The 24,451-nt window shown below is 34.4% G+C and overlaps 4 protein-coding genes across 5 annotated transcripts; 1 reads left to right on the forward strand and 3 right to left on the reverse strand.

The window, feature by feature from the left end:
* The first annotated feature begins 131 nt into the window (after positions 1-131).
* On the forward strand, positions 132-1,921 carry LOC135804250 (E3 ubiquitin-protein ligase TM129). Its single transcript, XM_065318052.1, has 4 exons — positions 132-553; positions 607-812; positions 866-1,244; positions 1,446-1,921. Exons 1-4 carry the CDS (start codon positions 272-274, stop codon positions 1,743-1,745), a joined length of 1,167 nt encoding a protein of 388 aa, XP_065174124.1. The 5' UTR covers positions 132-271; the 3' UTR covers positions 1,746-1,921.
* On the reverse strand, positions 1,284-5,044 carry LOC135804254 (uncharacterized). The gene is made up of 5 exons (XM_065318055.1): positions 4,511-5,044; positions 3,670-4,415; positions 3,509-3,599; positions 3,303-3,446; positions 1,284-1,731 (listed from the first exon to the last, which is right to left on the reverse strand). The coding sequence occupies exons 1-4, from the start codon at positions 4,782-4,784 to the stop codon at positions 3,334-3,336; spliced, it is 1,224 nt and encodes a 407-aa protein (XP_065174127.1). The 5' UTR covers positions 4,785-5,044; the 3' UTR covers positions 1,284-1,731; positions 3,303-3,333.
* Positions 5,035-7,443, reverse strand: LOC135804247 (uncharacterized). Its single transcript, XM_065318049.1, has 4 exons — positions 7,218-7,443; positions 7,025-7,105; positions 6,818-6,956; positions 5,035-6,729 (listed from the first exon to the last, which is right to left on the reverse strand). The coding sequence occupies exons 2-4, from the start codon at positions 7,075-7,077 to the stop codon at positions 5,035-5,037; spliced, it is 1,887 nt and encodes a 628-aa protein (XP_065174121.1). The 5' UTR covers positions 7,078-7,105; positions 7,218-7,443.
* A 3,456-nt stretch (positions 7,444-10,899) lies between these two features.
* On the reverse strand, positions 10,900-23,185 carry ine (solute carrier family 6 member inebriated). Of its 2 annotated transcripts, none has more exons than XM_065317435.1 (9): positions 22,131-23,185; positions 13,283-13,467; positions 13,086-13,220; positions 12,789-13,014; positions 12,228-12,724; positions 12,048-12,160; positions 11,846-11,986; positions 11,413-11,790; positions 10,900-11,348 (listed from the first exon to the last, which is right to left on the reverse strand). In XM_065317435.1, the coding sequence occupies exons 1-9, from the start codon at positions 22,829-22,831 to the stop codon at positions 11,037-11,039; spliced, it is 2,688 nt and encodes an 895-aa protein (XP_065173507.1). In that variant the 5' UTR covers positions 22,832-23,185; the 3' UTR covers positions 10,900-11,036. The 2 variants fall into 2 exon arrangements, with proteins under 2 accessions (XP_065173507.1, XP_065173508.1); XM_065317436.1 differs by lacking the exon at positions 22,131-23,185 and adding an exon at positions 15,868-16,064.
* Between the last annotated feature and the right edge of the window lie 1,266 nt (positions 23,186-24,451).

Below are 24,451 nucleotides of genomic sequence, written 5' to 3' on the forward strand. Positions count from 1 at the left end.
AGCAAAACTAATATTGCAGGTTGAATATAACATTAGGTATTTATAACTAATAAATTAGATAGAAACATAATTAATTTCAAAATTTGATTCACTTTCTCGTAAATTTATTGTTTTTTAATAAAAATTTGTTGTGTAGTATTAGTATTTTGAATATTTTAACAAAAATTCAAAGACATTTAATGTAGGCAACCAACCGAGCATGTTTACATCCTACGGGTATAAGGTATAAGTACGTTGGCAATAAAACAATGTAACCTAAAAACCAAAACAAATGCGAACTTATTATCCAAAATCAAGTATAAAAATGACTTCCGACGTAATGTTTGTCCTAGCCTACATCTTATTTGTGATATGTGCAGTGCACCCACCTGCGGAAGTAGTCTCCGCTGGTTTTACAATCTCCTCGCTGTTTGAGAAACTTTTGGGCAACGAGAATGTTGATTTCATTCAGTTTCACATTAGAAGAACAACACTCACACTTTTAATTTATTCATTACTTCCGTTATTATTTGTATTAGGGCTGAATACGTTCGTGACAGAAGAAACTCAATCAGTGAGTTTATAAAATAACTTTAATTATAAAAATTAATTTTGTTTCTGTTGCAGGTTTTTATTCTTATTGATAATCACCCCACAATTTATTTAATTCTTAGCACAGTGGCATTAATGTTGCCTCTGCTTGCTTTAGTGCAAATTTATAACTATAAATTGAATTGGGCTGCACATCCAGTTGTGCAAACACTCAAAAAGTTTTCAAATGACAACACAACTTGGGAACAAATTGCAACTGACATAAACAATGAATACAGGAGGTAAAAACACTCACATATTTGATTATATGAATTAATTTTGAGATTATTTTCAGAGTTGAGAAAATCTGTATAAAAACAAGCCCAATAACAACTGTAATAGCAACAGAAAACTGGATCATCAAAGTCTTACCACTGAATTTATTCATTGCGCATCAAAGTGATGCGTCGTTGACAGTTGAACAAACCGACACGCATGCGTTCTCGCACGACCATGCCGGTGTTGTACAGTACATCACTATTAAAGTAACATCAAATCGTGTGGAAACGTTCAAACTACGACTGAAAGCGCTTGACTTTCAAGATCTGCAGGATCGTGTCGCACGATCAATCAATATTCTACCCGAAGTGAAGTTTCATAAATCCATTATCGAACAATTCACGGATGTTTTCAAAGATGCGATCAAGGATAATGTTAGATATGAACCTATGCAGGTATGTACATTTGGTTGCCTATCGTCAGTGACACTGCAATTTTCTACCTATTACGTTTTAATATTGTCGTGATTTCCCATAATTGATAATATTTTTTATATCTGAATGTGATTTATCGTTATCACAATCACTTCTTATTATATACTTACTTGATTACTATTGATTAACGTCGTTTATTTGATAATATTTGTGTATTTCCAGGATGTAGATATTTGCATTGGTTGTATGCAGAACAAGTCCGATATAAAACTGCAGAAGTACTGTGAAGACACCCCGTCAACAGGAGAAGGCAGAGCGGCGAATTGCACTAGTTGTTATTGCAAACCAATGTGGTGTGTGGATTGTTTAGCGAGTTGGTTTGTACATCGACAGGATGCCAGCAAGTCTGAGACTTGGCTCTCGTCAAAGTGTACTTGCCCCACTTGTCGGGCGACGTTTTGTGTTCTAGATGTATGTCCAATTGAATTTCAATCGGAACCCACAGATCCTGAAAATCATTAAAAAAATTAAATTTAAAACACTAAAACGCATGTATTTCAATTGCGATGGACAGTGGCGCCATCTACTCTTAACGTTACCAGCAATTTATAAGAAAAATTAATATTAATGTCCTATAATGTAAAAATATATATTATTAACAATAAATAAGAGTTATTTATATATTTGCACAGTTAAAATATGTTGTAAGTTGTTATATAGTTAAAATAATAACATTTTAGTTGTAATTTTAAAAACGCATGCGCATTGTCCGACAGCCATGTTGAAATAGCAAACGTGAAGTTAACCACGACTTTCACCGACTGTACCCGATCGGAAAAGTGACATAAACTTAATATTAACATATTTTCATTAAAATAAACAATAAATACAAACACAATTACTCCTAAATTATAAATAAATTAAACCGTATGTATAATACGTTTAATATTATTTATTACAATACATTTACTGAGTTAATATCACATATTATCAAATTATACAAATGCAGATCATATTCTCATATATATGTGATATTGTTTCCCCGTATTATTTGTTTGCGATAACGCTGATAACACCACACTCGACTATCGATCACCGGATCAAGCCAATCGAGGAACTAATTTCATTATTGCACACTCACACCTGTATGCATGATTATTCTACACAATAAAACTTGAACTTTGTCAGTTGCACAATTTTAACATTGTGCGCAGACGATGACGAGAACAAAGACACAAATGACATTCGTTAAATTCGTTTAACGAAGCTTTGTTATAGTAAATTCTTCTCAAATTATTTAAGGTTTTATGTTTCACTGTTTAATTTTGGTTGTTATTGATTGTTATTTCATATTTTTCAAATCTTCGATGATTTGATCGATGTCCTCTTCCCCTTCGAACACTTCCACGGCACTGCGCCGGCGCGGATCTTTGAATCCTTTCATCTTGCCACTTTTCGTTTGGGAAACACGACGCTTCACGATGGTCTCGTCCATGGAGTGCTGCGTCGCGGGGTTGGTGTCCTTGATAGGCAACCCTAACGTGATTGGTTCTTTGAAGTACGACTGTTTACGCTCCTCTCTTGGTTTCGGACCACAGCACAATATTTGCATTGGCATGGCGCACAATTTTTTTGTTCAAAATTTCAAGTTGAAGTAAATTTTATCTCGACTGACTGCTGTTTGATTGTATTAAACGTGACTGACTGTTTGATAATAATGGAAATGTATTTATAAGCGATGCGAGTCTGTTATCCGTGGAGTGATAACGTGTGCGTTTATTGGTTTTAGAAAAACGCACGTAATACATCAGCGAATGTAAACATTCATTGTAGATGCGGACAATTCTTATTCATTGGTTTTATTATAATATTACATGTTGAATGTTGTTATTTTGTTGTAATCAGTAAAAGAAAACAAATATAAATATCAATTCAATGAATTCTATACGCTAATACGCTAACGTATGTTTCCCACAATGCGCATACAAGTAAATATAAATTTAAAAATCAATTTTTGCAAAAATAGTATATTTCAATATGAAAACTTTTATTTCACCAAACAATAACCTATGTCCTTACCTCATCGGATGATTATCATTCAGAATGCCTCCTAACCCTTTAAACTTTCAAACGCCTCTTCAACAAGTTCTCCACAGTGAGCTGTAACAAGGAACACCTCCAACGGGTGCACCGCACTGTCGTTTTTCAGCACAAATGAACTGTCTGAAAATACAGTTATCAATTAATATATAACATGATAATTATATTAAATTTTTGCTTTTTACTTGGTGTGATGAAAAATGGCGACAACGGCTGCAGTTGCCCAGTTCGGTTTTGATAGGTTATGGTACCAGTGCCGCGCATCACTAATCCTTCCTGTAATAATTCCCAAAGAAAAAAAACATCAATGTTGAATAATTAATGTAAAGTGACATTCAAAACTCACCAGCAAGTCAAAGGTGTTCTGGTAATTGGTCAATTTCATTCCCGGTTTCACACGAATGATGCTCGTATTTAACTTGGACTTGGAGTCTATGCCGTATGAGTGTTGATAGATGTCGTTGTCCACAGCCATGCGGTATTCCTTAGCGTCTAATAACTCGGGTGGTTTCGGAATGCCCGATTCGATTCGATCGGTAGGTACACTTGCGATTTGTGATGTTGACGGCTGTGGTGAACCAGATGGCGCTGGTGCTTCCATAGCATTTGTGCGCTGATAGTCAGCATCAACAGCATCCATATTATTATTATTTAGTTGGTCTGATTCGCATGGCACCACATCATGTGATATTTGCTTTTTCGGTGGGCGTCCTCGTCGCTTCTTAACAATATTTGTCTCTGCACTACTAATTACTTGTTCTGTTGCAGGTGGTAGTACATCGAGTTTTTGTGTTTTGGGAGGGCGCCCTCGTCGTTTCTTAATAACTGCTGTTACGTCACTATTAATAATCTGTTCCGGTGCGGGTGGTACCACATCGGATATTCGTCGTTTAGTTTGTCGATCGCGTCGCGATTTCTTCACAGTTTCAGCGCTTGATTCTTCTTCGGCTTTCTGCTCCTCGATTTTTGTATTTCGACCCCGCGTATTTTTATTTTTCTGTTGATTTCTGCGTTTTAAATCCTCCTTCAATATCAGATTAATATAATTGATTGATTTCAAAGTTCGCCCAAAACGACTCGTTCCAACGACCTCTGTACGGAAAGAATCAAAGTATTTGTCAGTTTAAACTATCTACTATCTAATCTATCTACCAAATATGTAGAAATGATTTAAATAAAGAACTTACCTCGTTCTCCGAGAATAATTGGTTTATAGATGTATTCGAAGTTGTTTCCTTGTTTTTTAGACGTTTTGGCCTTCTTTTTTGGTGATAGAAGTGTTCCTGCATTATTTTGACCACCTTTTCTTTCTTTTTTGGACCTTCCTTCGATATTCTTCTTTTTATTCGTTGTGCTAGACATGCAGACATCATTTGCTTTCATGTCTTTTTTGTTTGGCTTCTGAACAATTTTGTCAGATAAAGGAATAACATCAGGAATCACAGCTATGGTTCCCTCCATTGTCTCTGCCTGTTCTAGGTGAGAAACTTGTACCGGCTCTTCTTGGGATGTTATCGGTGTGATAACAGAGTTTTCATTTAATTCAAGTGATTTACTATCACTTAGTGAATCTTTAGATGCAGGAATCTTTTTGCTTTTCTTTTTAGAAACTGCCACGTTTGATTTGGAAGACAAAGTTGTAATATTTGTTTCAACTTGCAAGTCATGCGTTTCTTCAGCATCCACTTGTTGCTGCTGTGCTTCATTTGTTTCATTTTGCATGTTCTGCGTTGTTTCTATTACATCCTCTCTTGTTTTCAAATTCCGCCGCATGCGCCATCTCGTGCGCAACTTGCATATCAGCTTCGATGTGTTGTACTTTATGATCCAATTTCGTTCGTAACTTCCGTGGTGCTGGTTTCGGAGGAGCCAGAAACACTCGATCGCCATTTTCATTTCGTTCACCCAAAGTTTGGGTTAAATTCAAACCATCTTTTGAAGAATGTATTCTCCTCTCCGGTTGATAGTTAAGGAAGTTCAAGGTCGCTCTTTCGTCTTTCGTAATCAAACCATTTTCTGCTTTATTCAGCAAATCTTGCAATAAACCAATAGTGTCTCGTCTTTTCGAATCAAGATATGATTTATTCGATGTTGTCGATTTGTTAGCCACCGTATCATTCGGTTTCGATTTCAAATCATCAGAATACGCATTTTCCTCTTCGTTTGCATTCTCTTTCACCGGTGTTTTTGAATTTTGAGATTCATTCTGATTAATATCTCTTACATTATCCTCTGTAATCATTTCAACAAGATTAATTTCATCCTCCAGACGCTGTGTCAACGCATTATTAACTTTAACAACGTTTTCACTAAGATTTTTATGTTGTCGACCGCTTCTTCGTCGGTTTTCCATCGAATCAAGAAAATCCATCGGAGGTTCAAGAATATCTTCTACACTGTTCCTCGAATTGGATACTGCACTAACTTTCCGCTTATTTTCTAAATTCACCAAACGTGAATGATTAGAAATGAATCCTGGCGAGTTGCGTAATAGAGATACAGGTATATTTGATGATTTTCTTTCATTTCGCAGACATAAATTCAAAGGCGGGGTTTCAAACACCAAGCTGCGTTTAGATTTCGCCGGTTGTAATATTTTCAAAACAGAGTTTTCTTTGTTTTCAATTTTATTTTGTGTAGCTTTTGATAATGATTCAATCGCTAAATTTAATGTTTTCGGCGGTGTTTGCCCCTGTAAATTGCCAATTTCTTGCAGTAAATTATTATTTGCAACAAGGGCTGAGTCAATGGCCGTTTTGTCATTTTGCAGCTTAGCCGACATCAAATTTTCATCATGCTCAGTATTTATTACCTTTGTGACATTCGCATCATCAGTTTTCTTCATTTTTACATCCACTGCAGACATATTCAACGCATGAAAATTGTTTTGTGACGAATGCCTCTGTAATGCCATTTGTGAAAACATCCGCGCAGTCATAGTCGATTTCCTCCTCTTCATAGTGATTTTCTTGACTCGTTTCTCTAAACAAGTGAGACGTTTCGTAAATTCATCAGTGTTAATCGGCTTGTGTGAATTAGCCAAGTCATGCACGGATTTATTCCTCTTAAACTTCGCCAAATGGTGATTAGAACTGGCGGTAAGCTGTGTCAGAGATGTTGATCGTCGATTGGTTTTCGATTTATGTCTTAAATTTATCGGTGAGGCATATATTTCAGTTGTATTGCAAACAGGAGAATCAAAAACATCTTTTGCTGGATGATTAGCAGACTTTGCATTAAGTGGAGTTGAAGAAAGCACAATTGATTCATGTTTTTGTGTGTCTGAGGGTGGTTCTGGTGATAATTGAGTGTTTTGAACTTGCAACACAGGTTTCTTCGGTTTAAGAAATGGAATCAGTCCAGATTTGCGCGGTTCGACCAAAATATGAAAACTTGGCTCAGAATCCTGTGCAAAATTAACAATAAGTATTTTATATTTGTATATATCTGTATAAAAATGAAGTAGATGTTTGATTTTAAACATTTGAACATACCTCCTTGTCTGAACTTGCCACTATTGACAAGGATTTCTTCTTTTTCTTGGGTTTGGGTGAATGCTCTTCATCTGATGAAGTCAGACCTCCGGAACTACTGGACAAGTCGCCATTTCGTGCAAGATCAATCAGCACATTCCTGCAAAGCCATTATTATTCACTTATTATATTATTTATTTAATTAATATTAATTTAGTATTAACTTACGGATGCACAATGCGCGTCCTTTGTCTTGCAGTTAGTCTCGGTAGTCCAACCATGTTTGCATTGGGTAATTCAAATCACTAACTGTTAACATATACACAATTTTAATATCCAATTAGTTAGATATGTATTGCATATCTGGAAGACGCCAAACAAGTCCAACACTCATAACCTTCACAGCATAGAAATCACTGACCTGGTATAAACAGGAAATTCTAAGTGAATGTATCCCTGCATCACTAAAGCAGGAAGACCGTAGTTCACAACTCACAATTCTTAGCACATTTGTATATTGGTGATATATAATAAGTAGAATCTTATTTCTTGTCGAACTCAAAGCCGCCTACAAAACAAATAACCGTCACGATTTGACAGTGTAACGGCCGTTACCTTGAAAGTTTAAATTCCGCACGCAGGCGCTTTAAGACGGCGTATGAATTTGAAGTATGGTTCGGGTTTCTTCGTGAAGCATAACTGTGAAACTAGAGTTGGAGTGTATAACTTGTGGATGAAGCGGCTGAAGTCAACTGCGTGTGTGTGTGTGTGTGTGTGTGTGTGTGTGTGTGTGTGTGTTAATGAGCATGCGCTAACACTGTCTCACTCTTTGTATCCCTTGCCGCGTACGTCTAACATGATTGGTAGAAATAAGATTTAAGAGAACAGCCATGTTTCCACCACAACCAAACTTTTTATCTCCGATTTTATTTCTTTATGACAAACTGTTTGGATGTTTTCTGCCACGAATTTTTGTGACCTTTTCTTGAATATTGCATTAGAAAGTTGTAGCTATAATGCGAGTAGTATATTGCCAATTTTTTTAAATTTCGAACATCTGTGGAATAAATAAATAATATTTTCTTCTTGTATGTATTTTAGAAAATGAGTTAACTCATCAGTGAAATATTCTGGCTCAATATCTTTTTCATACTTAGGCAATAATCGCTCTACACAATTAGTCTCAACACGGCTTAATTCGAGTAATTTCTGTTGAAATTCATTCTCTTCCAACATATTAAGTTTTCTGTTTGAGGGTAATATTTGGTACCATGTAAAAGGTTTATTTTCTTATTTCCAAGAAATAGAGAAAAAGTACTCGAGCTAAGAGTCATAAATCTAGGTATAATTAAGGGCAGTCTAGACCGCTTCCGAAAACTCTAATTTTGAATATACGGCAATCGTTCATAATTAAACTTCGTAATTATTGAATAAAATCACCACTACCTAAATCCATAATTCCAACAATTTCTGATGTTAATACCTACATACTTACATACAATATAAAAAATGTTGACTATTAGAAGTTATGGATTGGTATTTAAATAATTAGAAAGATTTTCGCTTTAATATTTTATTTAATTTGGCTGCACCGAAAAGAATACCGCTCTCTTACAAGATTATCTCGATTATCTTTTCGATTATCGAACTAACTTAAAACGTTGCAAAAACTTAAAGCCAAACCTTTGACTCATTCGTACAATAATGCTCCTATTGTATACCACACATTAAGACTTTATCTTTATACAATAATAAAAGTATTGGATAGCCCTGATTAATTTTGTTATTTTGCCGGTGTTATAACGATGCATATTCCAACATTGACGATAAAAAAATTTCTTGACGAAAATGTTGTATCATTATAAGAATGATGAGCTGTTAGGGATTTAGCCTCCTCGTCAACAGTTTCGAAATTATTTCTGCCCTCTGTTATAAATTCGTTTAATGATTTTAATAACGCTATTAAGAATATATGTCTTTGGTTCCACTGTACCTACTTGCCAGACATGTTAGCAGCGTTATCATAAGATTGGCCCCACAGTTTGTGATATCTCAGCCATAATCATGCAACTTTCTAAGCACAATTTCTTCTAATGTTGAAGAATCATGTCCAAGAAGTTTAATAAATTCAAAAAATCTTTCTTTTTTCCTTTTGTAATTTCAGTTTTCGCTTTTCCGCGCCGGATAAATATTTTCGTCGCATTTTAAATAGATACTGCATGAATTAAAAAAAAACATAAATTATTAACTATTACCTATATCCTGCAGTTGGCTTCGTTGCTCATTTTGAAAGCCAAAATAATTACCTACTGTTGCACAAATGTTTTGTGAAAATTGTAATATGTATAATAAGAAATATTAACGATTTACCTTTATCGAAGCTGTTGTTGATTATTGACTGCAGTTTTGAAAATCAAGGGCGCCATATCGTCTACGCACAAAACTTGGAGAAGAAACTTTTGTAGAACTAGTGTTGTCGGGGTTGTGATTCAAGACTCACTGACCACTCTCTGTTTTTTTTTAATCCAACTACCACCCCAAAAATGTAGATAAAAATTGTAGAACAACGTGTACCGCAGATGTGAAAAAATGATAGAAAGACGCGATAATGAATATTCCAAAAAAGAGAGTTAATGGAATATTCCTCAACTCATCTCCTCCACAGATGTGCGAAATTTAAAAAAATTGACAATATATATACTACTCGCATTATAGCTACAACCTACAACTTTCTAATGCAACATTCAAGAAAAGGTCCCAAAAATTTGTGGCAGAAAACATCCAAATTTTATTTTAAACAGTTTGTCATAAAGAAATAAATGCGCATCAACTGAAAAAACTGTATATTTATAAAAAATATTTATTTATTAAACATTATACGTGATTTTGGATTTACAATTTTATTTTTGAGTTGACATGTTTCGCCCAGAGGGCATCTTCATAAACTGACTTTAGTAGGTATGTTAGGGGTGTTTTGTGTGCTTGTGGGAATGTGTAGTTTGTTAAGTGGTTTAAAAATTGTGTCGTGTATTGAGTGTGTCTGTTCGTTTAGTAATTGGTGTTTGATTTTGTGTTTGTATATCTGTATGTGTTCTTTAATGTTTAAAAATTTATCTGTGGATGATTTTAATATTGTAAGTGTATTGTCTATTGTGTTGTGTTGGTGATTGTGTTGTAAGATGTGTTTTGCATAGTGTGAGTGGTATGTGTGTGGATTTTTTATTGCGTTTGTGTGTTCTTGGTATCTGATTTTCATGTTTCTGTTAGTTTTCCCTATATATATTCTATTGCATGTGTTACAAGTGATTTTATAGATGCCGCTGTTATTGTATTTGTTTGTGTTTAGTGTTGTGTGCGTTTGTAGTTTGTTGAATAGTTTTTGATTTGTTTTATAGGCCAGGGGCCCCCCAGCCTAGTGCGCCTAGGCCATAATCCGCCACTGTGCAACATTAAGTAATGGTCTAAAATCAACTTTTCCAAATATACACACAATACTGCAAATTTTTTTGACCTGCGCAATAGTCTTTCACAAGAGCACTTAAATGACTTCGCATTAATGTTTATAGAAAATGATATTTTAAAGAAACTAGAGTACGATAAAATTATTGAAATCTTTGCCCAAGAGAAGGCAAGAAAAGTAAATTTGTAATTTGTATTTAAATACGATTACCGTTTTTGAGCACACGTACGATGAACTCGAGAACCAAGATAGCATTGAAAACGATAATCCCATCGCGGATAGTATGGCTGAAAACAATTAACGCACAACACCTGGTCCATCGCGAAGAGCGAATCGGAAGATAATCCATTAAATTTTGGAATAGTGCGTGTGGATTAGGCCTACTAGAGATACTACGATAAAAAAAACGCGCCACGTACTCTACCTCATGGTGGTGAGGAAATGAGTTTTTGGCACAAACGAATGTTGAAGTAGACTTTGCGGCGCCCGTACGCTAAAACTATTAATTTTACTGGGCTAATAACCTAACTTGATTTGCGCCTAGGGCCCCACTGAAGCATAATCCGCCACTGCGGCCAAAATCAACACATATTTGCAGCAGGGGCGGAAACATCTTCGAATATTATTCTGTTTCGACCTCAAATAATAATTAAATAAATTTATTTAAATATCCTATGATTATTGCTTTATATTGACATATAAATTAAAACATATTTTAATCGTTTGCGAATGCATTCTGCACATAACATTCTTGTTATAATTTATTGTCGTATTTCTAAACTAATGCTTGCTGCTATGAGCAGAATGCGCAGAATCGTTGCTGTGCACATCGTTGGTGTTGGTGTTGCTATCCCGTAGACTTACAGGCGTTGCCGGAGCTGATCCATTATACCTACTCCTTGCATCGCCGCCACCAGCAATACCATTGTGACTCAAAGTTCGAATATCCAACATTGGCTGCGATGGCGCTGGTGTCGCATCATCACCTTCATACCGCTCATAACACTCCTGCCATTTATCAATGTGTTCACAATTATGCTCATTACAAGCCTCGCAGAGAAGAATGTTTGGTTTCAATGAAGCAACCACTTTCTAATAATTACATTAAAAATTAAATCAAATCAACATTCAATCAAGACTATTTTTGGTCACTAACCTCTCTTAACGTCTTGCCTTTAGCCTTAACCAAACTACAAATCATGAATATCGGCAGGCAAAAGATAGAAAACGACGAGATAACCCACCCAATACCAATTGCCCAATCAGGGTAATGATACAGACCATTATTATACGTGGGCGACTCATAATCGATCATATAAAACACCCAAATGGCGAAAATCATCAATGGCGCTGCAATCGTCCAGCAGAACTTGAAATACAGACTCGGTTGTTTACCTGTCATGTGTTCAATGTTCTTCGACAACCGCCAGACGCCATAGAACCATGATATCGCAATTATTTCAATGAATGCCACGTACATTATCGATATAGACGCTGCGTAATGATCAATCAATTGGAAAAAATATATTCCACCCTAAAAAAACAATAAATAATCATTTTATCTACTGGGTGTTATGATAATAACGTACATTTGTCACATTTGGTAATCCTAGCAAGAAAGAAATGATGCAGACAACAAAAACAAGGACTTCATGGCACATTAGATGTTTTTTTATCCACACGGGGAAGCCATCTTGGACTGACGTCACCACAACTTCCACAATGGCAAACTACAACACATTTGTTAATATTTTTTGTTTAGAAAGTTTATTTTACTAATGAAATACGTACTTGACTATTAAGAGCCAAACACAGCAGCATGAAGAAAAAGATGGACGCCCAGAATTGCGGAACGGGCATCTTGGCCATCGCCTGCGGAAATACGACAAAAATCAAACCGGGACCTGAAAAAACACCAATAAAAGTAATTCCATTAAAACATAACCTAAATATGTTTAAATTTAATATTACCATCGGCAATGACATCCTCAATAGACGTGTGTGACTCGTGTGCAATGTTGCCTATAGTCGCAAATGCAAAAATCCCAACCAATAAACTAGTCAATGCATTAACACAAGACACAGCAACGGTGTCATGCAGAATGTTGTTGTGATACTTGCTGTATGAAGCAAAAGATATCATCGAACCAAACGCAATGCCCATTGAATTAAAAGTCTGCGTCGCTGCATTCACCCACACTTTAGAATCACCCAGCAGTTTCCAATTCGGTCTGAAGAAGTACTGCATGCCGTTCTGAGCGCCCTCTAGTGTTAATGATTTACCCATAAGGATGACAATGATGAGAAACGGAATGGTTGCGGTGAAATAGCGCACTTTGCCGGATGATTTGATACTTTTCCAGATGGCAAAGTAAATAATCGCCCAGGCGCTTAACAAACACGCTACTAGATCCCAGCGAAGTGTTCCGAAATCTTCTAGACCTTTCGAGATGTCCAAAACTTTTTTACTAAAAAATATTCAACAAAATGTAAAAATAAAAGTTATTTTTAAGTGTATGTTGTGTTGCCTACTTATAAAACTCCTCAGCTGGCGTGTTGAAGGTCAACGATGTATTCTCGAAGTTCGAAAAGTTGCCGCCAGGCGCCCAGCACTGATCTGTGTTCCACCGATGGCCACACTGCGCCCAAGGCTGAATTGGTTTTAAAGACGTAAAGAAATAATAAATCGCATAGGCAATGATTACACTGTAGTACGTCGACATGAGAAATGATATCACGACGCTAGCTACGCCAGTTCCTTCAAAAAAACAAAAAAAAAAACAAAAACAAAGATAGTTTAGTTACCATAGCGACAATTCAAATACTAACCTTTAAATAATGGCGATAATTGACCAAGGGCACCAATCGGTCCACGTCCAGTGTATTGCCCGATGGAGAGCTCCATGTACAACATGGGCACCCCACAAATAATCAAAAGTATAAAATACGGTATGAGAAAGACGCCTAGAATATAGACAACACACATTACACTTGTTGAAATGGTTGAATAAAGAAGTGCAACAAACCTCCACCACTCTTATAGCATAAATAAGGAAACCGCCATACCGAGCCGAGGCCGACGCTGTACCCTATGCACGCCAGGACGAACTGGAACTTGTTGCTCCACTGCTGCCGCCTCGGCTTCAGGTAGGCGGCGTGCCCGTCTTCGGAACCATCACAACTGTCTTCAAAGAGATATTCTTCTGGTGGTCTATGAAAAAATAAAAAAAAAAAATTTAGTATGGAAACAAATGAAAGGATTTACGTAATTAAACAGGATTTACGTAAAATTTGCATAAAAAAGACATAAATCAGGTTATGCAACCAGTTATACATGCATGTATGGTTTGTAACAAAGAATAATACAGATTTATCATTTTAATTAACCACATGCTGCTTTAATTTCAGTTAAATTTATACATACTTGATTTTATCGAATACAATATGGCGGATATTTATTTCGTATGACATTTTGTTTCATGTTTAGTCTTTATTTAGTAGAGCGTTGTACGTAATTTGTCATTTGAAACAAAAAACTAATAAATGTTTCCTGTTTTTTACTCTTTTTCTTAATTCAACACGAATTTATTGCTTTATTATCATTTATCCGACGTAATTTTATTATTTTGAGCTGTGTTTATGGCATCGTAAATGTCATCTGATTCAATTAACACACTTTGCATGAGATATGTAACGAGCACGATAATTTTAATGTTTAATTAATTAGGAGTATCGCAAGCACGCGCTGCCTAAATGATTTCATTATTCATTAATGCAGATATGTATTTAAATCAGTTGCAAATGTGGGCAGTGATTTATTGTCACCAAAGCAATAAATATTACGTCAGATTCACGTCGGCCATTTTGTTTACATGTTTATTCATTTATTTATATGATTTATTTGTTTTACGCTCACTTTTGACAAGATTTAAGCCTAAAATAGAACGAGAAATATTATGTCAATGATTTTGTCCCTCTGGCGGACAACTAGAGAATTAGTTTTGTGTATACCTGGTTGCAAACTATGCAACTCTACATTTAGTTAATCTTATGATTAATATTTCAACCACGTGTATGGAAATCACCGCACGTATGACAAATGCATCTACATATCGTGCCAACTCAAAAACTTAAAAACCAATTTGAATATTAATGCATACAAATATTTGCGCATTTGAATATTGTGTATGCTGAGCAGATTTAGTGAACGAACCTGTGACATAAATTACAAGTACATACGAGTACTGTACAGACGTACTCACGTCTCGCTAATGCGCTCATTATGACATGACGCCGCTTGCGAAATTGCAAGCGCGCGCTTGACATAATGATCGTGTTAACAAACAATTAGGTAGATGGTAGATACGCGCTGTGTACGCAAAGTGTACGGATGGGAATAACGCGCAATGTGAATACATACAAATACGTCTCGTAGACATTCGCAGCTCGTGACTTACCGTAGCAAAAAGGGGAATTTATGTAAATTCAATGTTACACTAAACAAACACTTGAGTATTTCTTAACATAACAGTAAAAAATGATCACAGGTTAATTTAGTCCCTCTTGCGGAGACAGTTGGGAACTACTTTTGTGTATGCCTGGTTGCCTACCATGCTATTAATGTTATATTAGGTTCAAGTTTGTCTCTTCAGCGGACAGTTGAGAAGTAGTTTAGTGTATACATGGTTGCCTACTATAGAATTAATCTCATATACCTACTAATATTATAAATACGAAAGTCCTGATGTTTGTTACACTTTGACGCAAAAACTACTTAACCGATCATCATGAAAATTTGTACACATATTCTTAGTGGTCCCCGAATGGTTATAGGCTACTTTTTATTTAATTAAAAAAATATTTTTTAAATAAAATAAAGAAATAGTTTAGCCAATAATACCTCTACATCTGGCTATTTGACTACTTTAACGCCATCTAACAGTCCAGCAATGAAGCTCAAACCTAAGTACTATAGTACCATCACACTGTATTATCACACTGTATTACCGACAGCTACGTCAACATCAAATCCAATTGACTACACTATGGAGACTGTACACTATACTTCCATAGACTATACTTTCAGCCATTTTAAACTTCCCGCCATTCTACTTCATTGTTACTTCTTCTGTGACTACAGACGCGTACGGAAGCAACTTTAATATTTTAGATATTCGCGAGCGAAGCCGCGGGTTAAAGCTAGTTACGTCTATAAAGTTTCTTCTACTAGCGGACAATTGAGAAGTAGTCTGGTGTATTCCTGGTTGCCTATCATGTAACTACTCTCATATTGCGTTAATATTAATTGAAATAAAACATTTTTGATTCAAATTAATCCGTTTGAAGTACCTATGTTGATTAATATGTTGATTAATCGCACGATCCAACTTCCAGCGAGATAAAGCTGAGGTCAATAGCAGAATGATTACATAATCATAGTTAGCGTATCGCTGTCTGACAGTTTAATTATAACAAGCGTTGGAAACAAGCGTTGAATGACCATTAACATAATAAATTCTAATTGCAATTTCAACGTTTCTGACACATATCCATCACCCAGACGGACTAAAATCTCATGCAAATCACGTTCATTAACAGCACATTAACTCACTTGATAATATTCGGGAATAAAAATCCATTGGAGTCGACGGTTTTCGAACAGCGACGGATAAACAAATGCAAATTCGATTTTGAAACCATATTTAGGTAATAATCAGTTGTAAATGTCAAAATATCACTTTCTGGGCACAAAATATTTAAAATAATTCAATGTGATGTTGGTAAAGATCATTTTGCGACTGATTTTCCCAGCGAGTATTTGCGTCGTTTTTATATTCAATTAACCCCCTTGTTACCATTTACATGTTATGTAGTTAGTTAGAAATAAGTTCTTCTTCGTTTAGATGTATAAAGTTAGCTTCAACGTGTGGCGCTGCATCGTTGTAGGTATTATTATTAGAGCAATGCGAATTGTTTACGTAAATAAATTTGTTTTCAGCCAAAGTTCAGTGACGATGCGGTGTTAATCAAATCAATATCTTCGATATTCTTCACACGTTGTACGTAATTAGTTAATTTGTGTCATAAACACTGTGAAAAACCACAAAAACGTAAAAAGTGATTAACAAGTTAAAATTATTCTTTTGTAGGCAACCAATCATACACATGTGTATAATACTTGTACCAAAACTCAAATTTTGATATTTTTGTGTATAAATTTATGTTTTCTTGCTTAACTGGTTGCATAACTATTTTTTTCAACTCCAGAAATTTTTTTCTTTAATTATCTTAATCAATACGATAATTATTTGATCTAAAAATACGTTTTTATTTATTTTTAACCTAAAAATATCTGCACTCAATTTTCATATTAAATTTCATTAAGTTAGATCACCCTTTAATCACATAAGTGTGACACAGGAAGCAAAACTTCCAGGCGCAGTGCTAAGGCGTCGGTTACGAAATGCGTGCGCACAAGGCCGCCATTTTGTTGACATGCACGCTAATGGCACCTAATGCGCGCGGCCTTGCGCGCTAATCCGACCTTTAATTCGTTCATTCCTGTGTCGCCGCACGCGGTTATCCCGCAAATTGTCCCTCGCGATTTCCACACCGGCAAGCTAATCAGCGTAATCGCGTTCGTGACATTCAGACATACAGTTCGAAATTGTTTTCACCTCAAAATTCAATTAATGCATAACCTTTAAAGCATTAACTTTAACTTTAACGTTCATATCCGATATTTTTTATTAGATTAGTTTAAAATTTGATAATTTGACAATAACTTAAGTACGTAGATAATCAACACTAGAACAAATGAGTTTTTGTTGTTTTTTAATGTTTTATCTAAACACCACTTGAATTTATTGCCGTAAAACAATAAATGATTTTGTTATTTACAAAATCATTCACTTTTATTTGATAAAATATATTGATAAGAGTTCCGAAGTGTGATTATCAAATAAAAAATTAAAAATCCTTGCTCCACATTGTATTATCTCATTATCTCTTACCCGCGACTTCATGAGCATGCTTTAATAAACAGCAACCCAACTAACAGGAAATATATTCATGTATCGTTTTTATATTTTGAGCGCCAGTGCCATCAGAAATGAATTTATATAACTATGTGTATCCGTAGCACCTTTCAACTGTCATTTTAGTTGCCTATATATATTTCCTGCGTCAATATTGCATAAAATCGTCGTTAAATATTTATTTGTTAAGATTATTAGGAACTGGCTGTGGTAGATGTGACTCGTATTCAGGGCACCGTACGTGGGCAGCGGTAGAAATGACTCGTGATCAGGGCACCGTACGAGGGTAGCGGTAGTAGTAACTCGTATTCAGGGCACCGTACAAGGGCTGCGGTAGAAGTGACTCACGTTCAGAGCACCGTACGAGGGTAGCGGTTTCCTGCGTCAATATTGCATAAAATCGTCGTCAAATGTTTATTTGTGAAGATTATTAGGAACAGGCGTTAAAAATAGATTCAAGTTAAGATTGTTGTGTACACTATATGAACACAGAAGGCTTTGTATTGAATTTCATCTTTATATAACACTTTTTATGTGTGTAATGTATATCACTACGTATCGGTAACCAAATACATTTGAAACTGATTATATTTCATGTTTCAGGTGTGAATTGTACAATGTATCTTTATATAATCAATAAAATAAAAATAAAAACATTAAATAATTGAATTGTAAATTTTTATTCTTTTAATTTAGGTTTTGTTTACTTTAGTTTTATTTTATAATTGGATAATATTTGATTTTTAATATTCTATCTGAATGTGTTTCAAGGATTTCGCAGTTGTGTGTACTTGTACTTATAACTGACAATGCGCACTCTCGTTTCTCTCGTTTCTCATCTCGAGTTTATTTCGTTTCACGTGTGTGTAGATACGAGTATCTCTGAGTTATGAGAGGAGAGTCAACACATCAGCGTTGCTTCTCGCTCGTTTAGGATTTATTGCTATCCGATTACGAGTTTTTCGCCTGAATAAATAAATACAATAAATACTCACACGATTTCATACTTATGTCTAATCACAACCACATATTAATAAGCCACACAGATCAGTCAGCAACGCAAACTAAATCTAAATATGTTTTTTTATTTTGTATTCTGAGAAAAAAATTCGAATTAAATAAATATTTAATATTCCGGGAATTAGGATGAAAATATATTGAATATTGGTTTATTACTTGTTATTTTTGTTGTATTATTTATTTGCATTGATGATTATGAGTTTAATAATCATATTTTTCTATTTCCACCTTTAAACCTTCAGAAAAGTAGGTACTTTAGACACGGACTTTAGTCACAGGGTGGAGCTTGCGCATGCGCATTTATCTGCACTGCAGCACCTATAGTACCTACTCGTATCTACACTCCGCACTAATTAAATACTAAAAATAACAGTTAAACAACAATAGCGAATAAATTTATATTTAATTTATAAATTTATATTGCTACAATTGAATCTAGTTAATCAATTAATTAATTATAGAATCACAAAACAAAGTAATAAATCGTGACAATCCCGTTGGTGTTGACATTTGCTATAATTTTGAATGCAAATAGATTGAATACAAACACGTTGACCACACATTTTTTTGCAATTTCGGTTCGCACGTGCTTCTGTCGTATTTTAAATTAGTGTATTAGATTCACCAGGTGTTCACTCGCGCGGAATCTATAAATAATTTATTACGCTGTGCATAATCAGCGTAAGCAAATAGCTCATTAAATCAATGTCATTAAATTGAACCAGTACATGATTACTAAACAAAATTAGAAAATATTTCAAGATCAAGCCAAAAATTCAGCCGCGAACATAATCACATCTAATTAATCATTAAATTATCTATTTATTTAAGTGTAAACAATAATTATATATACAAATTCCTAGCCAAGATTTCCTACTGAATTAATATTTATTAAAATAAATCAATTATTGTATTAAAATTACAGGAATTAGGACATTTTATGATTTTTTAAAGATTTTAAATCTTCGAAATTCTACTGAGGCAATTTTACTGCTCGTGGGCAAATGCGTAGACACAAGTCTCTTCCTCGTGATTAAAGCCCATGAATAAAGTACTTTAGTCATGGTTTCGACCGCCTATGTTTAAAGTACCATTTTTGTGTCTTAAAACCGTGAAATAACTAGCATTCTGAAGCAGGAAGAAGAAAAAAATCATCTTTAATAACAGTTAGCACGATTTATCACAATTCATCTTATCCAAGTATAATTAAAATTACAATAAAAGATTAACCTCAAAACACTTCAATATGCCATTAATATGATTATGTAATTCTCTCATCATAAAACGTCATAAATAATAAAATCTCAAGTTATCATCTCTAAAATTTAAAATTTGTTCAAATGTTAAGCAGAACACGATATTTTACAATTATAAACAAATCAACACGATGTTCTTGAATTTCAATCTAATAAAATACACGAGTTATTTCTCAAAATTATAATTTACTGTCAGATTAAGTTTTTGTTAATGTTTTTGTAAACTAATATAAAACAAAGAGGTGTTAAGCAACGTATAATTTAAAATTAAAATTAAAATTTTAATCGAAATCATGACCACGCACATATTTAAAATAAAATTACTAAACACATCCACACACATATCAAACAATTAGACTATGAGTGCTAAGTTTAAACTACATTCCCGTCCCGTCCGTGTGATTAGTTTTTAATCATTTTGCTTCATACACGTGTTAATGCAATAATGTGATCATGTGAATGTCAAAAATTATTCAAATTTAATTCGGTAAACTTTCACTCTAACACGGTAGTAATAAATAATTTGTACCTATGAATAGGTAGATGAATATAATCTAGATACATTTGGATGTTTATTGTGTGTTATGAATTTAGTGAATTCTATGAATGAATTAAATATTTGTTGAATGAACGCTAGTTTTTTACTGTCATTCGAAATTCCTACATCTGGACGTAAAAATTTAGCAATTTAAATGTCAAACTATGATTTATATTTCCGAAAAGTTATAAAAGCCATAAAACTTCGATAAACATCGTTGAATTTATTCCGTGGGTGATTTCAATGACTCATTACAATAAAATAAATGTCTCTACAAATAACAAGAATCACGTTGCACCTATTTATTACTGTCAAATATTTTATTATTTATTTACGTAAAAAATATTTGCCAAATTGTTAAATTTCTTTTCTATTTACTTTACACATTTCTACTGTGTTCTGTTAGACGGGTGTAGGAAGAATGTGTGTCATGGTTTCTTATAAAGATACGAAGATACAAATACGCACAAAACGCAATAAAATCATAAAATAATAAAAAATGTAAGAAAAAACTAAATAGTATTGAAACACTTAATAAAAACAATACAAATTCTTGTCTACAAGTTAATAAAATTGAAATTAAAGTTATACTGTCGTAAAAATGTCGTAAATGTTGCAATAAAGTAATTACCTAGATTTAATTAACTAATTTGTTTGGAAACCATGGCCATTATTCTTAAAATTATCAGTGTATATAAATTTTTTATAACTGAGAAATGAGGAAATGACTGAACCAATGTTTTCAATCCATTTTCAACTACCACCTTTAAAGCGCCTATTTTTCTACGATTTTGAGACACAAAAAGGTAATACTTTATACACGGATGACCAAAGCTGTAACTAAAATATTTTAGTCACAGGCTTCAGTTACGGGGTGGAGCTTGCGCCTGCGCATTTGCCTACGGTGCAGCACAAGACCATATTTAATGTACCGTTTAGCTACTACATACTTAATATACTATTATACTCGTATTTCAATTACTGCAGTGTAGCATAAAGTCGTAAAATTGACGTAAACGTCTTAATAAACCAATTATAACAATTCAATAGTGAGAAATTAGCGGATTTACGCAAACAACAATAAATTAATTCGCGGTAAACCTATAGAACTGAATGACTACGTTACGAGTACGAATGTTCCGATAAACAGGTTTATAAACTTTATACCTACTTACGCATAACTAATCTTAAAAATAAAATAAAAGGATATCTCTAGAAGGACATTTGATATCTCATTATCTAAGAAATTCTTCGAAGTTTCCACCTTCAGTGATTCATAAATTTCTCATTAATCACCCAATTTCATTCATATAAAAAATAAAAATAAATAATAGAAAAAAACTATAGAAAAACTAGACGTAAATTAATTATAGACCCAATGACAAGATCAACATTTAATCGCTGTTTACATAAATGACACACTCACAGTCCACACACATCGTACGATAAATTTTTATGTGAACCGGAAATCATCCTGATCACAAAGTGCAAAAAGTAACAAAACAATTTTTATCAATTTTACAAATAAATAAACCACACTAAGTTAAGTCAACTTAACTTAACTTAACTTAAGTTGTTAAGAATATGAATGAAAATGAATTTAAAGCCTTTAAAGCATATGTAATTTCAATGAATGTCGCACGACTCGAAGTGCACGACTCGTTGCCAACAATTAAAACGCTAATAACACCAGTGACAACATTCGCAATTGTTTAGCGTGGGTACAACTAGAAAAACAAAATTACAAACGCTGCATGACCAACAAACACAAAATCACGATCAAAACAAACTCTAACCTCAATTTTTTATTTTTAAAATAAACAAAACATTATTTTATTTATCTGCGGTTTACAAACCGGCTATTTCCGCCCAAATAATTTATTATTAATAAATACACACTTTAGTATTCATCAGCAAACCCAAACACATTCATTCAAAGTCATTACATTACATAACCTAACATAACCTAACTTTATCTGTGATTTTTATGACAAAAATTAAAAAAAATCAGTTTAATACTCACGTAACTGGATTGACAATATTAAACAATTCATTAGGCGATGTAGGCACTCTCCTCACAATCATTTTCCGCCCATCCGTCGAGCCCATCCCCACCGACGTCCAGGATTTCGCCGAAGCATCCGAAAACAGTCGCGAAACATTACTAGCGCTCGAAGGCCGCGTAAGAAAAGGCACCGGCGATCCCGAACAACTCGGACTGCCATCACAATTATAATTCCGCACCATTTTAAAGCTATTCGTGTGTGTCATCGGCGGATAACCTCCATAACCCTGCGGCAAATCCAGCCGTAGATCCATCTTCTTACCGTTGGGCAGCACTTGCGCGCGGTGGAAATTGTTATTAATCACACTCGCTGACGCAGCCACTGGTAACAATGACAGTGGTGAAATCGGTCTTAGATCGGGACTTTCCGGACTACCCGAAGATGTAGACGAGTCGTAGGGTGCACCCGATGAATACGCACGCGCATTATTATTATGATGAGTGTGCAGTTTTGGATGAAACGAACTACTGTTAAAACTAGCACTTTTTAATAGAGTATCACGTAGGCTATGACTAGATGCGGAACCGTTTGTTAGGGGGCGCTGGTGTTGGTGTTGCAAGGGGTGGCGTTTAGTGGCGTTGAATTGCAGGATACGCACCGGCGGGTTCGCAGGCGCGCTTGTCAGCAACTGTCGCTCGTCCATCTCGTGCGCAGACATATCACACACGCACGCGCATACAGATAGGGATAATTGTCAATTTGCAATTGGGAGTGAATTGGAAAATTGGCTATCTTTCTATCTACGCTCAACGGAATACAACCCACGGAGATAACAAGCACTTTGTAGGTTAAGTATCAAACATATCTCACTATTTCTTTAATTTTTTAACTTTATTTTCATATTTTCACTTGAAAATCATACTTATGCAACTTTTAATACACTAATTTTTATGTTTTAGGTTTTCACACGATGTTATATTAAAAAGTAAAGTTTTAAACTTTCGCGAGACTAAAATCTCGAGCGTCCGATCAACACCGCGCAACGCGATGATATGCCGAGTGAACTCGACGCTCGACGACTTTTATTAAATGCATAAACATTTATTACATTACGTACATGTGTAGCAGCCATCACATTCGTGTACGAATCTTATACACAGGGTGATACAATACATATCTCGAGGTAAATCATTAGAAAATAACGAGATTTTAAGTTGGATTTTTTGCACACTGTATATGTGTGTAAATTGTATGAATTCCGCTCTTATCAACGCAATCCTTATCGAATTATAAACGTCGAGAATGGAGAATAAACATTCTCGTCATCGCTCATTGCTCCAGACGTTTTAATGTCGCAGCGTGACAATTATTTATTTGTTTCACATACTTTAATGTGATCTCTGTGGCTCATCGCGCGGAGTAAGTTTAATTACAATAATTATGTTATTATTATTATTAATAAGTTATTATTATTTAAACAAACTTTTGATATTTTTGTAACTTTTTAATTTTTTTTTTTTTTTTTTTTGTTTTTATTTGTTAGTATCCTGTATATAAATGGATTTGAATGGGTTAATTTGTTGGTTTAATGATTTGTTGATTTTTTTCATGTCGAAATTGCTGTGATTTGCGTCGACGTTGTTGTTGTTAATTGATTAATAAACTAGATTCCTTTGTTACCGACCTAACCGTCAATATTCTTTTTTGCTGGAAACTCAATGTCATATTTTGTTAGGTATAAATATAGTGGTTAGGAAAATGGTGTATGATTGGTTGCATAACGTCCAACACACTAATTATGGAAAATTGCGAACTGAAAATTATAACGATCTGTGTGCGCTATTAATACTAGTTTTTGTTGTGAATGCGTGTGCGATATCGGAAATGGAAAATTTTAGCTGACCTTGATTATAATTCGCACTTTGTATCATTATTTATTTTACAATCGGATATATAAAAATATGCGCATGCGTCTAAGTAAACATAGAGCATTTGATATTAAATTTATTAAGGACTAGCTGTTGCCCGCAACTTCGTTCCGGCAGTGTTTAATAAAAATGTAATTCGTTTTTACTCTCTTGTTCTAGACATACTCGTAGTAAGAGTCAATTCTATCAATAAGATTAGCAATTTTAATTTAAAGAAATTATGCATATAAAGTTTTGTCAATATGCACTTCAGCGCGCCATCTCGAATTCAACTATTTAACTATAACTATGATTGAATCTCAATGTCAATTTTTTTTCTATAGAAAAGCGCAGAACTCATCCCGTTACGCCGATTCAATTCGCTTTGTTTAATTTAAGATATACTTTGTAATAAATGGCGCGTAATTTGA

This window comes from Atheta coriaria, unplaced genomic scaffold, assembly GCF_025399875.1.
Source record: "Atheta coriaria isolate IRGN ID8LTWV9N9 unplaced genomic scaffold, Caltech_Dcor_3.1 hic_scaffold_3_pilon, whole genome shotgun sequence".
NCBI lineage: Eukaryota > Metazoa > Arthropoda > Insecta > Coleoptera > Staphylinidae > Dalotia > Dalotia coriaria.

Excerpts from the sequence above, each read along its gene's own strand:
- LOC135804250 (XM_065318052.1), top strand. The coding sequence starts at position 272 with ATGCGAACTTATTATCCAAAATCAAGTATAAAAATGACTTCCGACGTA. Across the intron at positions 554-606 it reads TGACAGAAGAAACTCAATCA|GTTTTTATTCTTATTGATAA; the intron begins GTGAGTTTATAA and ends TTTCTGTTGCAG. Across the intron at positions 813-865 it reads ATAAACAATGAATACAGGAG|AGTTGAGAAAATCTGTATAA; the intron begins GTAAAAACACTC and ends GATTATTTTCAG.
- LOC135804254 (XM_065318055.1), bottom strand. The coding sequence starts at position 4,784 with ATGGAGGGAACCATAGCTGTGATTCCTGATGTTATTCCTTTATCTGAC. Across the intron at positions 4,416-4,510 it reads AATTATTCTCGGAGAACGAG|AGGTCGTTGGAACGAGTCGT; the intron begins GTAAGTTCTTTA and ends CTTTCCGTACAG. Across the intron at positions 3,447-3,508 it reads GCCATTTTTCATCACACCAA|ACAGTTCATTTGTGCTGAAA; the intron begins GTAAAAAGCAAA and ends CTGTATTTTCAG.
- LOC135804247 (XM_065318049.1), bottom strand. The coding sequence starts at position 7,077 with ATGGTTGGACTACCGAGACTAACTGCAAGACAAAGGACGCGCATTGTG. Across the intron at positions 6,957-7,024 it reads AGGACGCGCATTGTGCATCC|GAATGTGCTGATTGATCTTG; the intron begins GTAAGTTAATAC and ends ATGGCTTTGCAG. Across the intron at positions 6,730-6,817 it reads TGGCAAGTTCAGACAAGGAG|GATTCTGAGCCAAGTTTTCA; the intron begins GTATGTTCAAAT and ends AATTTTGCACAG.
- ine (XM_065317435.1), bottom strand. The coding sequence starts at position 22,831 with ATGTCTGCGCACGAGATGGACGAGCGACAGTTGCTGACAAGCGCGCCT. Across the intron at positions 11,791-11,845 it reads GATTACCAAATGTGACAAAT|GGTGGAATATATTTTTTCCA; the intron begins GTACGTTATTAT and ends TTGTTTTTTTAG. Across the intron at positions 11,349-11,412 it reads AAGGCAAGACGTTAAGAGAG|AAAGTGGTTGCTTCATTGAA; the intron begins GTTAGTGACCAA and ends TGTAATTATTAG.